The sequence below is a fragment of the Quercus suber genome, unplaced genomic scaffold (genome assembly GCF_002906115.3).
Source record: "Quercus suber isolate HL8 unplaced genomic scaffold, Cork oak 2.0 scaffold_853, whole genome shotgun sequence".
Taxonomy (NCBI): Eukaryota; Viridiplantae; Streptophyta; class Magnoliopsida; order Fagales; family Fagaceae; genus Quercus; species Quercus suber.
In genome coordinates, this window is record NW_027070283.1 from 1 (window position 1) to 14110 (window position 14110).

A 14110-nucleotide genomic window follows, 5' to 3' on the forward strand; every position below is an offset into this window, starting at 1 on the left:
CATTGTCCCCCTTACCTCTTTGTTTTGGTTATCAACTAAACTCTATATTCATAACTCACCAAAGTTCAAGTTTCATCTAAAGTGTAAAAGTTTAAGGCTAACTCACCTTTGTTTTGCCAATAATTTGGTGAGTTTTTCTGCTGTAGATATCCATTCAATAAGCCTGGTACAAACGGCTTTAGAAGCCATCAATATAGCATCTCTGGGCTGGTTGCTTCGAAGTTAAGTTTTGCCAATAATTTGGTGAGTTTTTCTGCTACAGATATCCATTCAATAAGCCTGGTACAAACGGCTTTAGAAGCCATCAATGTAAAATCTCTGGGCTGGTTGCTTTAAAGTTAAGTTCTTTTTGTTGTTATCCCGTTTAGTCTAAAGATTCAAATTATTGTGATCATTCAATTCAAAGAGGAAGCTTCCTGTCAGGTACCTTTATAAGTGTTCTACTTATTTCGTGGAGGTAATTGTCTGAGAAAGAGTGTTTTAGTTGACAAAATCACAGCCAAAGTTAATTCTTGGTCCCTGAAATATTTGTCTTATGCCAGAAAACTTTAATTAATACAATCATTTTTGTTTAACTTTCAAAATTACTGGTCTAGAATGTTTATTCTCCCTAAAAAAGACCTTGGAGCCGTGGAACAAAGATTGACTAGCTTTCTTTGGAATAGTTTGGCTAGTTTTGCAATTGGTGCCAAAATAAATTGGGATTTGCTGTGCAAGCTAAAAAGTGAGGGAGGATTAGGCTTAAAGAGGATTGAGGAATGGATCAAGACAGCTATCAGAGGTTTCATTTGGTCATTGTTTGCTTAGGCTGGATCTTTATGGGTTCCTTGGGCCAAAACTAACCTCTTAAAGGGCAGTTGCTTTTGGGTATATACATCTGATAAAGGACACCATCTAGAAGCCACCAATCACGCCAAAGAGAATGTTGGAGGCAGTTCCAACTTCAAATCTGAGCAGCATCCTTTCTAAGTTTTAAAATCTTCCTTGGAGCATTTGCATTCGTGCAAAAATTCATGTCTATTTTAGGGGAAAATATATCCTGTTACGGGGTATGTCTCCTCCTATTTTAGCATAAGAACCTACTTTTTTCTTTTTTCTATTTTATATACTTAGCTTTTTCTATTTTATAACCAACTCTTTTCTTTTTTTTACTCTTACGTAAATCTGATGTGAGGTGTTTTGAAAAATAAGTATATAAAATAGAAAAAAGAAAAAAGTAGATTCTTATGCTAAAATAGGAGGAGACATACCCCGTAACAGGATATATTTTCCCCTAAAATAGACATGAATTTTTGCACGAATGCAAATGCTCCAAGGAAGATTTTAAAACTTAGAAAGGATGCTGCTCAGATTTGAAGTTGGAACTGCCTCCAACATTCTCTTTGGCGTGATTGGTGGCTTCTAGATGGTGTCCTTTATCAGATGTATAGACGATAGAGTTGTTTAGTGCATGTTTTAGCTGGTTCTCTGAATGTTATGGTTTCTAGTGTTTTGCAGGATCGGGGTTGGCATTGGCCTCCAGCTAAATATGAAGACCTAGTAACTATGCAAAGTAAACTCCCATTAATAGAGTTGGTGGACGAAGATAGGTATTGGATCCCTTCAAAGTCTAGTTTGTACTCTTGTTTTAGTACCTGGAGCTATATAAGAAGGAAAAATCTCGAGGTCAAGTGGTGGAAACTAATATGGTTCCAGGGTGCAATACCTAAGTATGCTTTCATTGGTTGGCTGGCTAGCTATCTAGAATAGATTGTTGAGGAAAGAGAGGCTTTTTAAAGTTAGGTATGTGTGCTAATAATGCTAGCTGTGGAATCTGCCGAAATAGAATTGAGGATAGGGGCATCTTTTCTTTGAGTGGCCTCTGTCCAAAAGAGTGTGAAAAACTATGATGGATCGGTGCTTTATCAGGAATCTTAAATTCCTTTGGCAGAAATCATGTTGTGGGGGAGAAGATCATCTGAGGGAAGGAGTTTAGATATGTGATATGCAAAATGTTTTATGGTCCAGTGTCTATCACCTGTGGCAGCTCAAAATCAATGTTCTTCGTCAAGGTAGGATTAATTTTGAAGAGATTATTGCCAAGAGTCTCATTATCAGCCTTTTTACTTTACATAGATTATTGACAAGAGTCTCATTGTCAGCCTTTTTACTTTACATATGTACTGGTTGGAGGTGTTTTTAACATAAACATCCAGAGTTCAAAACCTCCTCTCCCATTATATCTATTGAATTCTCAAAAAAATTCTGAAGAGCAAAAGTGTTAAATGGGAAGTTAAAAAGGGTGAAAACAGGCGGTTTCTGCATGTGTGTTAAACAGAGCAGAGTTGTGTTCTTGGGGCATCTCTAGCTCAGTTCTCAGGTGCCCTCCTTGTAGATGGTTTGAGTGTTTAGATTTCCCATCCTTGTTTGCTTTTGTTTCTGTCTTGAGATGCTGGCTGGCCTAGCTGATTCCTTTTTGGTGTTTTTATGCTGTATTGATATACATGTTTCTTTTAAAATAAATTTGCTTATTCATCAAAACAAAATTCTCACATCATTTCATCAATGGGACCGACTCTTTATCTTTAATCTTATTTCTTCATTCCACATCCTATCTTTTCTTATATTTCTACTTATCCATATATTCTTGTTTCGTTCACAGCATGTTATGAACATGTTTCGTAATAGCCCAACATTCAAATATAACATTACTTATTGGAGTCTCAAGGCTGATAATTTAAACTCAAGTAAATATGATCCAAAAAATGCAACTAAATTTTATAAGCTAGACCACTACGGACGGGTCTAGTTTGCATAGTCTTTAACTGTGGCTGACATATATCATAGTTACAACAAATTTTGTACAAATCGTTGTAATAAACATTAAATCTAAAGAATAAATTGCCAGATGATTCCTCTGGAACTTTATTGTCAAGGAAATCTGAGAGCAATGAATCCAAAATATTCCCTCATCTTTGCTTGGTAGAGGGAATGTAATCCTCTGATATTTATTTCTTCTACAGCATGCGGTGACCAGACTAACAAAAAACCTTTTGATGCTGGTATCTGTCCTAGACTCTACTCTTTGGGAGCTTATATAGATATATTTTCAAGTCTTATAACTTAAATAAAATCATTAGAGAAAGTCAGGCTGGCCTGTTGAAGTCAAGCATCGATGCCACATTCTACTGTTCGGGTCCACCAGCCTGGGATAAGAAATGACTTCAGGAATTGGAAGGTAGACATAGTGAGTGTTGCATATGCCTACAGTAATGCCACTATATCCAGCAAATGCGCCATGAACCTGCCAAACCCACACATCCATATTGAATAGACATTAGCAGGACTGAACCATCTCAAAAGACATGAAAAAGCTAATGGAAATCTGAAAACAAGTGAAAGAGGCACTTAAAGAACAACCCTATATATGAAATGACTAGCAAACCCTAGGTGATTTGAGCGATGCTCACTTGAACTTTGGCCAAGTCAAAATGATTAAGTTTGATCAATCGCTGAAACTGCCAGATCTCAGCTTGCCATCTCAGGCATGCTTGAGCTCTCATAGGCTTGCCAATTGAAACAAGGCAAGTTTGAGGTTGAGTTAAATAGGGCACTGATCAAGCCACAATCTTACATGGCCCAGCCAAATTGAGCATAGATGCAATTACAAAAGGCAATTTCTGATCCAACCTTGGAATCAATATATTTGCTGAACCAATTTCTGAACAGGACCAAAGTTCACAGCCGGACCTACCAGGTCCATAGATGTCAATAAGAGATAAAATTTCCTAACTATATTAGTATATTTAAGACTCTTTTTTATTTCACTCTCTGTATGACTATATGACTGCTTCAAGTGGTCACTTTTTTTCTAACTTGAACGAATTTCTATATATGTGCAACTTTAGATGATGCTCGTAGCAAACCTAGTACACTTCCTATGTACACAGGATGCTTTGTTTGTTATTCTCTTCAATAAATATTTTCAATTACTTTGAAAAAAAAATAATAATAAAGATCCTAACTGGAAACTGTGAAGTTTCAACCCTTTTCTGAAAAGAACTTCTACTGACTTCAATTTTTATTTAGTAACAAACCTTTTATTTTATTTTTAATTTTTAAGTTACACATGCACATAGTGGGGTTTTTTTTTTTTAAATGGTTTAAGCCCATCTGCTCTCACTGCTTACTGTCATCCTCCATCTACTGTGTCATTTTTATGTTTTATTTTAAAAAAGACCATGCTGACAATGTAATTAATGCTTTTCATTTCTAAATCTCTAGCTGAATGGAAAAAGGGGATATTGTTAAAATACTTAAAAACTTAAAATTTATAATTATTATCACATGCTTTTGTTACAATGTTTTATTTTATTTTTTAATTTGATTGTTAGTTACAATAATTTTAATTATTATCACTATTTAACAAACAAAAAAAAAAAGCTTAAAATAATATAAAATATACAGAACAATATAAATAATAATTAACTGTTGTGTCTCGTGTCATGTTATATCTGTGCTTCTTAGGTTTCACATGCACATTTCCACTAAAAATCAGTTCTAAATTCAGCATTTCACGTACATAACCCACCGTGATTGGTTCTTAGTCTAGACGTACTGGACATAAAACCAATTCAATTTTGAACTTGTTTTATTTGGTTCTAACTTAAGTCTAGACACACTGGATGTAAAACCAATTCGATTTTGAACTTGTTTTATTTTTGGTTCAGCTTATATAAGAATTTAATCAGTTTTTTGGTTTGCCAAAAACCTCACTAGTACCACCAATTATTATTGAACCAAACCCAGAAAACTGGTCCAACCTTGATTATGATAAAGCATCCTATTTCGCGATGAAAGTCTTGATCTTGGTTCATCACAGTGTCAATAACCCAAACAATAGATGTTTATTTTTCTCAGGTCATCTACTTGCCCAGCTTCAATGTCATAGCAGTCCCCACTAAGGGATTGGTTGATAGTAGAGTTGTTGAGAAATGACTTCTTGGTCCTATGTTTTTACTTAAGATATTCTTGTGAATTGGGTTTAAACAAGATGAAGCCCTTGATTACATTCCCCAGAACTACCAAGTAAGAGATGCTAAGCTGTAGGCTAGTCTCTGGCCAATAAGGTCAAGTACAACAAATATTGGGCCTAGACATTGGCCATCACTATTGAAATCCTTACACCTGTGTACTGCTACATATCCAGGCAGTAGAGAGACTATATATTATTGTTAGAATAATGGTTGAGTGAGTAAATTCACCATACCCAATCAGCTTAATCTTTTGGGGCAAGTGGTAATTTAACATGGTACCAAAGCATGTGGTCTTGAGTTCGAACATTGTCTCTACTCTCTACTTTACCTCTTGTTTAAAAGTTACAAATTATGTGTTAAGTCCACTCAGTGAGTGGATTTTGGACCCATAATGATGGGGAGTGTTAGAATAATCGTTAAACGATTGAATTCACTTATTCTTATTAGCTTAAACTTTTTAGACAAAGCTTAACAATTACAATGAGAGAGAGAGAGAGACTCACAGCATTTTGTCCTAGTACAGTGCATAGAATTCCATCTGATGCATTTGCACGGCATGCACGGATCATGTATGTGGGATCAATATACTTCACATCAACTGGAACACTAATCGCCTTGAAAGCTTTTTTAATCTGACAAAATAATGGTAATTAGATATCAGTAAATAGAGTAAGCCCAATGAATGTAGAGTATGCATGAAAGGATTCAATTTTTTTTTTTTTTTTTGAGTTGCCCAGAATACCAGTAATTCTTTGCAAGCAAGAAAGATTATACACAACAGAATAAAATATTATGTTGACTCAAAAGCACCTGTGCCTTTTGAAATATTGCTTAATATTGTACAAAATGCAAAAGTGTCAACATTAAGTTCCATGTAAAATATTTCAAAGAATATATGCTATCAGATTCAGTAACACAAGATAGCCATCATAGCTACGTCATCATTGAAACTTATCCCATAGTTTGATGATGCCATCTTAGGAAAAATTGTATCTGAGTAATTAGAATAGAACCTCCAAGTCTTTTCGTGATTGAATTCAGAGATATCAACGCAGCCTCTCACAACATATCCATCAAGAAAACAGAATTTTAAACGGGAAGGGAGAGAGAGGGAGGGAATTTGAGAAATAATGAGGGAATTTGACAAATGCAACATGGGCTAAATGTTTTAAAATACACGATCAGTAATAATTAATAAAATTATCTCCAATTCTAATGATTAAAAAAAAGGGAGGTTAATCAATTATTTCCAGCTAAGTACAGAAGCACGTGGTCTTGTGCACTGCACATAACATCAAAGTAGTCAACTCACGAAATGTAGTCTTGGCAAAAGACACTAACAGAACTTAGATCCTGAAGGCTTGAAAATAGCATATTTTTAACTCTGACAAATGACAACTACAAGGTCAAACAACAATCCATTTTTATCTATGCAACACATATCAACTGATCTAACACATTAGACATTCAGTCAAGTCATCTAATCATTCATCAACCCACTGACTTTGGTTGTCTCTAGTATCATGGAGATCAAGATCACGTGAAATAAGTCAAAACGCAAAACACAACCACCAACCTCTTGTTGAATGTGTACACCGATATCTCCGAATACAACATTTCCAGATGCATCCTTAGCATTAGTTTTCTGAAGAAAATCCTGCATCAGGAAAAAACAAAGAATGAAAAATTTTACTGTCTTAGGGGAAAAATATCAGGAAGAAGTTATAACATTTATGTGATGTTGTGGAATGTACAAAAATGGTTCATCATAGTTTTGATTGAAGCCCAGAAAGGACTGCACAATGACTATCACCTGATCAGTAATAGCATTCAACCTAAAACCAAAAATATGTAATCCTTATGCGACATACCTGTCCTGCTCCCTCTGCGACACAGACAACAGCTGAACCCTTTGTCTCAATTAGGTATTTCAGATGTCGCAGAACACCATGAGGCCCGTGCAAATTAAAAGGTACCTTAAATGTGCACATCAGCAGTATTAGTAATGGCTAACAAAAATAATCATCCAAATGATCACTAGTAATAAGTACCTCAGGCATCTGATTAAAAAAAAAGGTACCTCAGGAATCAAACATATGTCAATTTGTCCACTCGCTAGGGCTGCATGCATAGCTATAAATCCACTGCTACGGCCCATCAATTTCACAATGCCAACACCATGATAAGCACTGTGTGCCTATAACAAGATTGAGGCCAATTTTTTTTTTTTTTTTTTTTTTCATTTCACCATGAGGGGATCAACACCAGGAAATAATTCAGCAGGGAACATTATATAGAGAAACATAAATATATGCAAAGGCAACTTAAAATGCATGTGAAGTACCTCTATATATGCAGAATTTATTGCTCTTTGTGCTTCTTCAACAGCAGTATCAAAACCAAAAGTTTTATCCATCAGCAGAATATCGTTGTCGATAGTTTTTGGCACACCAACTACAGCCACCTTCATCCGTCGTGTACGGCACTGAAAGCAGAAGATATATGAACTTAGGCCTCAGGAAGGATAAAAGGCAAGCCCCTAGAAGTAAATAGAGCAAGCACTAGCAACTTGTAAAGACAAATTTAGGAAGGAGCCACAACTGCACCTCCAGTAAGATTTTTTTTATTAGTAAGTTACACATCCATTGGGTCTTGAACCCATGACCTCACCTTCCACCTTGCTTTCACTAGGGGAGGAGGTGCCACTTAGGTGAGAGCTCATTGGCTCTTGATGTAATTATCTTCAAGGCATAGCAGTCCATTATTTTTTGTGGGGGATAAGTAGCAGTGCATCATTTTCTTTTTCTTTTTCTGTTTTGGATAAGTAGCAGTACATCATTATCTCATTTCCATTAGCCTTGAAGATGAAGACAACACTGATATATAGTATATTGCATTCAAATGCACGTTCTCATTATTTATTTTGTTAATATTATTCATTTATTTAATTGACTTTATAACATGAACTTGTAATGGGAACTAGATAAACAACTCAGAAGCAATATTTTTTATTTGCTTCTCTGTGCAGATTCATTCTGGAAAGAATATCTTAATAATGCATTAGAAAACTAAATCAAATGGTGAGCAAAATTAGTACAAAAGTACAGGCTTAACAACCTCATTATGTATTGCATTGGCCCCAGCATGCGTGCCATTCCCTCCCAACACAAAGAGCATGTTGATTCCTCTTTCCTGGCATTAACATGCAAAATATAAATCAGATGACTTCTATTATCTCCAGGGATTAAGATGCAATTTTGAAACAGTTAAGAAAGATTAAATGAGCACCTCCATACTGTCCACTATTTCACTAATGCTAGGTCCTCCACGTGAAACACCTAACAAGCTTCCACCAGAAAGATGGATATTCTGAACCACTTTTCTTGATAGCTGATGATCAAAGTCAAAACCTAAACAATTTAATCTACAACTCTAACCATAGTTTCAGAAATTAAAAGCATGCATTTATCTCAGGTACATAGAAAACTTTTGATAACACAATCAATGTTTAAAATAATTACAAAGGTGAGAGAACATACCGGCATTTCATTTAATTCTTTGGCAGAAAATCCACGATAACCAAAGGGAATACCTACAATCTTTTTTACACCATATATTTCGAGGGTAATGACAATCTGCAGCAGAATATGATTTAAGTAATTACAATAAAATAAAATCTTAGGCATTCTGACTAGATATGCCCATATGGGGGTTCAAAAGAAATACATTTTGAAAATGCTATACACCAATCATTTTGAATATTTGTCACCACCATTTGCCAGAATTCAGAGTGAGCTGTTACAAACTTACAGCCTCAAAATGCTGGGTGCATGTTTACTGTATTCAAGAAGGTTCTAAGAATGCAGATTAAACTCAAGTTTAAATTTAGAGCAGTATTATGCTCAAGGGAATTTTTAATATATAGCAATATAATCATGTTAGGAATATTGCTTACTAATATAATTGCTTTGGTTCAGTTAGGTTCTGTGTTGTTTTTAAGCACAGAAATTTGTTAAGCTCCAGAGATACTATCAAGCAAAGGTTTAGTTGATGTACAAAGAAATGCCAGAAACTAGACCAGACAATACAAATTAAGATGCTGCATGATTTCCACAATGTCTGAGACTGCTCTAAATGAGAAATGATAATTCATTCAAATAAGATTGCAAATTTGATGAAGGTAAAACTATAATCAATGTAATGAATGACCGCCACAAAAGAGTCATGATAATGACCTGTCTGATGACGTCATTGAGACCAGGGCAGAGCCCCCCACAAGTTACAATTGCTGCTTTCACTTCTTCTGGTCTGAAGTATATTTTCTCTCGAGGCCCAGCACGATGAACCCTGCCAAGTTCCAATGCATCACATTATTAAGTCACAGTTTAAACAAAATTTGATATTACATAAACCAAACACGCACACACGTCAATTTCCTGAGAGAGTTTTGTAAAAAGTTAAAATATGACTACATGTAATATTTCACTTCTTTTCAAGACTGATGAAATCTCATTTGCAGGAAACTTTTCTCAACATGCTTTGCTTATATTTTGTTCTTTCTAGAATGAGTTTAAATTTACAAATGGTAGAAACTACTGGATATGTATCAAACTGTTATCAGTCAGCATAATAATTACAGAAATGCCAAATCAGTGTGTTGCAACTCCTTCAGAGAGAAAATCCAACTTAACTGTGGTGACAACCACTCTCTAGAGACTCTATGGAATCACACATATCTCAACAGAAATCCAAGAGTACATTTTCTTGTGCAAATTCCAAGAGATGGTTGGTCGAATCAAAGCCACAAGTTATGGTAACTTTTTTTTATAGGTAAATTACACACTCATTCAATGGCTTTTAAACCCATGTTCTCACCCTTCACCAATTCTTGTGGGAAGAGGAAGTGTTATTTGAGCTATAGCTCATTGACTTCTTTTGAAAATTCTCAATAAACCTACATTCTAGATCATGGAATCATCTCACACAACTAAAATCCCTTTGCATTGCCTCTCTAAGCCATAATACCCCTCCATGATTGCCTCTTGACAGCAAAGACAGGTAATTACTCCATGACTCACCAAGAAAAGAAAAAGGAGCCTTCTCGAAACTTTATCCTAGGTTGATCCCAGTTAAAACCTGCACATTTATGTAACTCTCCCATCTTTCTCATAACGTCTTTGCGTTTTGCGAACCCCTAGGCCATGAGAGCCAAACCACCACCCATCATCACTACTGCTGTATGTTCACAAAAAAGTTATCATTGGCAAGCCTCTATAGATCTCCATTCACTCTAGGTTATACTAGTATATCAACAATATCAAATATTTTTCTGAAAGCAACATTGAGTGTTTAAAGAATTTTCTAATCATTGCCACCAAATGCATACTCTGGATTTTCACAATCGTCTGAAAGAGAGTTAAGTATAGATAATTACCATTGTTCTACCCAAGTACAATCAGGATCAATGCATTCAGCACCAGCAGATGTAGGTGATGAGTAGTGTATGACCTGCAATATTGAATGAAAAGAAAAATTATGACAAAAGAGGAAGTAAATAGCTTGACAGAAAATATATCACATCCCTAGCATTTTGCACGGGAATATATACAAATCATGTTCTTGGTGCTCTAAATATGAACAATGAGGTGGCATCTAAAATTTAGCAATTTCTAAAAAAACTCACATTTAAGTGAAAGATAGGGCTATCATATCCTAAAAACATAGCAAGAATGAAGGAAAAAAATGAAGTTCCTCAACTTTCAAAAATTGAAATTTGTACTTTGAATTTCTGCACTTAACTTGCATTGATTTCAAGTTTTCCCATTATACATCATCTTACACAACTAGCATCTTTTGCATCATATATAACATTTTTTCCTGAGAAAAAAAAAAAGTGAAAGTATATGATTGGTCCCTACAATTTGAGCCAGGATCTATTTTATAGCCTAAATTTTGAATAGTTCTTTTCTAATCCTCAGAAAAAAGTAAACATGCCAAGTTAGTCCTTCCATAACAATGCTGTTATAACAGAGTGTCACATGGCTTTGCCAAATGTTTTCATATAAGCAAGAATTATAATGGTAAATTTACAGAAGGACTAGCTTTCTTTGTAAGTATACAATTTTTTGAGAACTAAAAATTAACATTTCAAAATTTTAGGATATAAAACAAAACTTGAGTCTAACTTTAGGGACCAAGACGTGTATATTTGCCAAAAGTACAAATTTAGGGTCATCAAAATCAAAATTACAAATTACAATGTTATTAGGATAAATTAATGACTAACATACAATGTCAATACTTTTTTTTGTGTGTTGATAATTCAATAGTCAGGGGTTTCTTGAATTGGATATCTTCGCCGAAATCATCAGATGTACCAATTGAGCTACAATGCTCTTGGCTACAACTTAATATATAGGAAATATAAAATATACCTTAAGAAGTACCCTGTCGTGGTTATTTATGTAACCATGCCACTCCTCATCTGATGGGTAACCTCCCGCAAACTCTTCTGATACTGGTGTCCTGTCAACACATATTACAAATACAATAATTAAAATTAAATTAAAAATTCAAAGCAAAACATACAATGTCAATACTTTTTTTTGTGTGTTGATAATTCAATAGTCAGGGGTTTCTTGAATTGGATATCTTCGCCGAAATCATCAGATGTACCAATTGAGCTACAATGCTCTTGGCTACAACTTAATATATAGGAAATATAAAATATACCTTAAGAAGTACCCTGTCGTGGTTATTTATGTAACCATGCCACTCCTCATCTGATGGGTAACCTCCCGCAAACTCTTCTGATACTGGTGTCCTGTCAACACATATTACAAATACAATAATTAAAATTAAATTAAAAATTCAAAGCATATTTATAGAAGTACAAAGTTTGACCACAAACTTAGTTGTAGCCTAAAGCTACAATGACAAATTCACCATTAGATCACATTTTCTTTTTATATCCTCAATGCTTACAAAATTTAAAGAAGAATAAATTGATCAATTATTTAAATTGTAAGTTTTTGTAGTATAAAATCATGAATAAAAAATAAGTTTATAAATCATATGTTATTAAACATATGACTGTTAAGAGAGGAAACAATTTGCAATCCAGTAGTTAGATTTTCAAAATTCTTGATGTTAATTTTTTTTTTTAAATATTCATAAATACTATGTATTTATTGAGTTTAAGCTATTTTTAGTTGAATCAGCAACGCAATGCACCAAAAATTCCAGAGATTTGCGGAATGTTCCAATTCATACATAGTTTACAATTTTGCTGTGATAACACAATCACTAAAGCTTATTGAACTTCTTGAAGTGTGTTTACATGAACAACAACTTAATAAAAATTGAGAGAGAGAGAGAGAGAGAAGCAGACCTCATTCTGAGGCAAAAAGTGGAGGGAATGGAAACGGCGTCGTCGAAGACATCAGTGATGTGAGGGATGTTGAAGCGAGTTTCGAAGTCGTTTTGAAACTTGGATTTCCAGTCTGGATCACTGAAATCAATGGCGGGGCTGTGCTTGGCTAACTTGGCAGACACCCTGATCTTCTTGGCGAGTCTGGTTGTTGAATTCGATCCCTGAAAACGGGAGTTCAAGTAGGGGAAGGTGAGTCCATAGTAAGAAGAAGATGATGATGAAGAAGAAGAGAAGTCGTGGCCGGGAAGAGCGAGTTTGGGAGTGATCGCGTGCGANGCTTTGCATGAAGCTTTACAGAATGGTTAGACTTTTGGTCGCTTTTGTTTTTCATATTTCCAGAGAAGACTAGAGACTTGAGAGTGTGGAATCATAGTGGACGACCAAGACTTTTGGGACATGGATCTCTCCATTTCACAAATGGAGAATGTCCATTTTATGGTCGGTATCAAATTGAAATAAATCTAGGATCTAAATATTCTACCTTAATTAAAATCTAATAATAGGATAGGAAGTATCGTGGGAGATACAGAGGCTGGTGTTTATGCATATTATAGGGTTGATTGTCTTTCCTTTGTTGTGCCTCATTTTCTAATTTGTTGGATTGTCTTAAATTTTCAATTACTTGTTTGCAAACTTTGGATCTGATTTTTTTTTTTTCTGTTCTTTTGGGGGAGAGTTAAATGCGAAGTTATATTTTTGAAACCTCTTGTCAAAAAATGTAGAAGCTGTTCCTGTCAATTACTATTCATTCATGCATTATCATTTATCACTGAGCAACTACATTGATTCCTATCCAAAAAAAAAAAAAAAAAAAAAAGGAAGTGAAATATTCAGACAATGGCAAGAATTATGTTTACTAGTTGGTGGCTATTGATAAACATTGGCTTTTGAGGGGAGGCAAATGGGTCTATTAAGGACTCTTTTTCTAGTGATACTTGAAGTTCTAATATAAAGAATATTTAAATTTCATAGCTGTGTTTTGAGGGAAGGCAAATGGGTCTGTTGAGGATTTTTTTTTCCGCATTTTGCTATTCATTTGAAAAATCTACATAATTTGTTGGTCAGTTTCCACTATTGAATTTTCTAGATTGAAGGGTTGAGATCTGTTGGATATTGCTTTTTGGTCTCATCAATATTCCTATCCTAGGTATAATTTTTTTTTGGATTATTTTGAATCATCAGTAACTTGAGTGGAAAGACCCTCAAAAGTGCCAAGTACGCCGGGTGACTGCATTTCATGTACAGTGACACTTGGGATTCTAGAGCTTTGATACAAATAATGCTTACATAAGGAGGAGGCATCATACTGGAATGTTAGGACATATGTGATTCACTTGTTAAGAACATATGTCATTCTTTTATGTAATTGGCTAATCATTTGACAAAATGCACTTTACTTGTAATTGGGTAGTTCTAGGTGTTTTTAATACTTCAAGAAACAAGATTTCAAGATCAAGTGTTGAAGTCATCAAGTCTATTCAAGAAACAAGCTAAGAAAGTGCAAGTTCATTAAAGCTCGATAGTTGGCTCGATAGCTGTATCTATCGAGCTTAAGGGAGCTGTTTAGCCCCATGTGCTCGACACCTACTCAATAGCTGCTCGACACCTCTTACCTGTCGAGGTTTAAAAAAACCAGATTTTTCTGTTCTGTTTTCTTGGGATC

At 34.9% G+C, this 14110-nt stretch overlaps 1 protein-coding gene across 1 annotated transcript; it reads right to left on the minus strand.

The window, feature by feature from the left end:
* Positions 1-2733: 2733 nt before the first annotated feature.
* On the minus strand, positions 2734-13032 carry LOC111986274 (ATP-dependent 6-phosphofructokinase 5, chloroplastic). Its single transcript, XM_065767832.1, has 14 exons — positions 12975-13032; positions 12406-12736; positions 11748-11838; positions 10450-10523; positions 9251-9362; positions 8555-8650; positions 8304-8405; positions 8133-8207; positions 7360-7500; positions 7092-7212; positions 6887-6987; positions 6592-6672; positions 5519-5647; positions 2734-3283 (listed from the first exon to the last, which is right to left on the minus strand). The coding sequence occupies exons 1-14, from the start codon at positions 13030-13032 to the stop codon at positions 3116-3118; spliced, it is 1680 nt and encodes a 559-aa protein (XP_065623904.1). The 3' UTR covers positions 2734-3115.
* Between the last annotated feature and the right edge of the window lie 1078 nt (positions 13033-14110).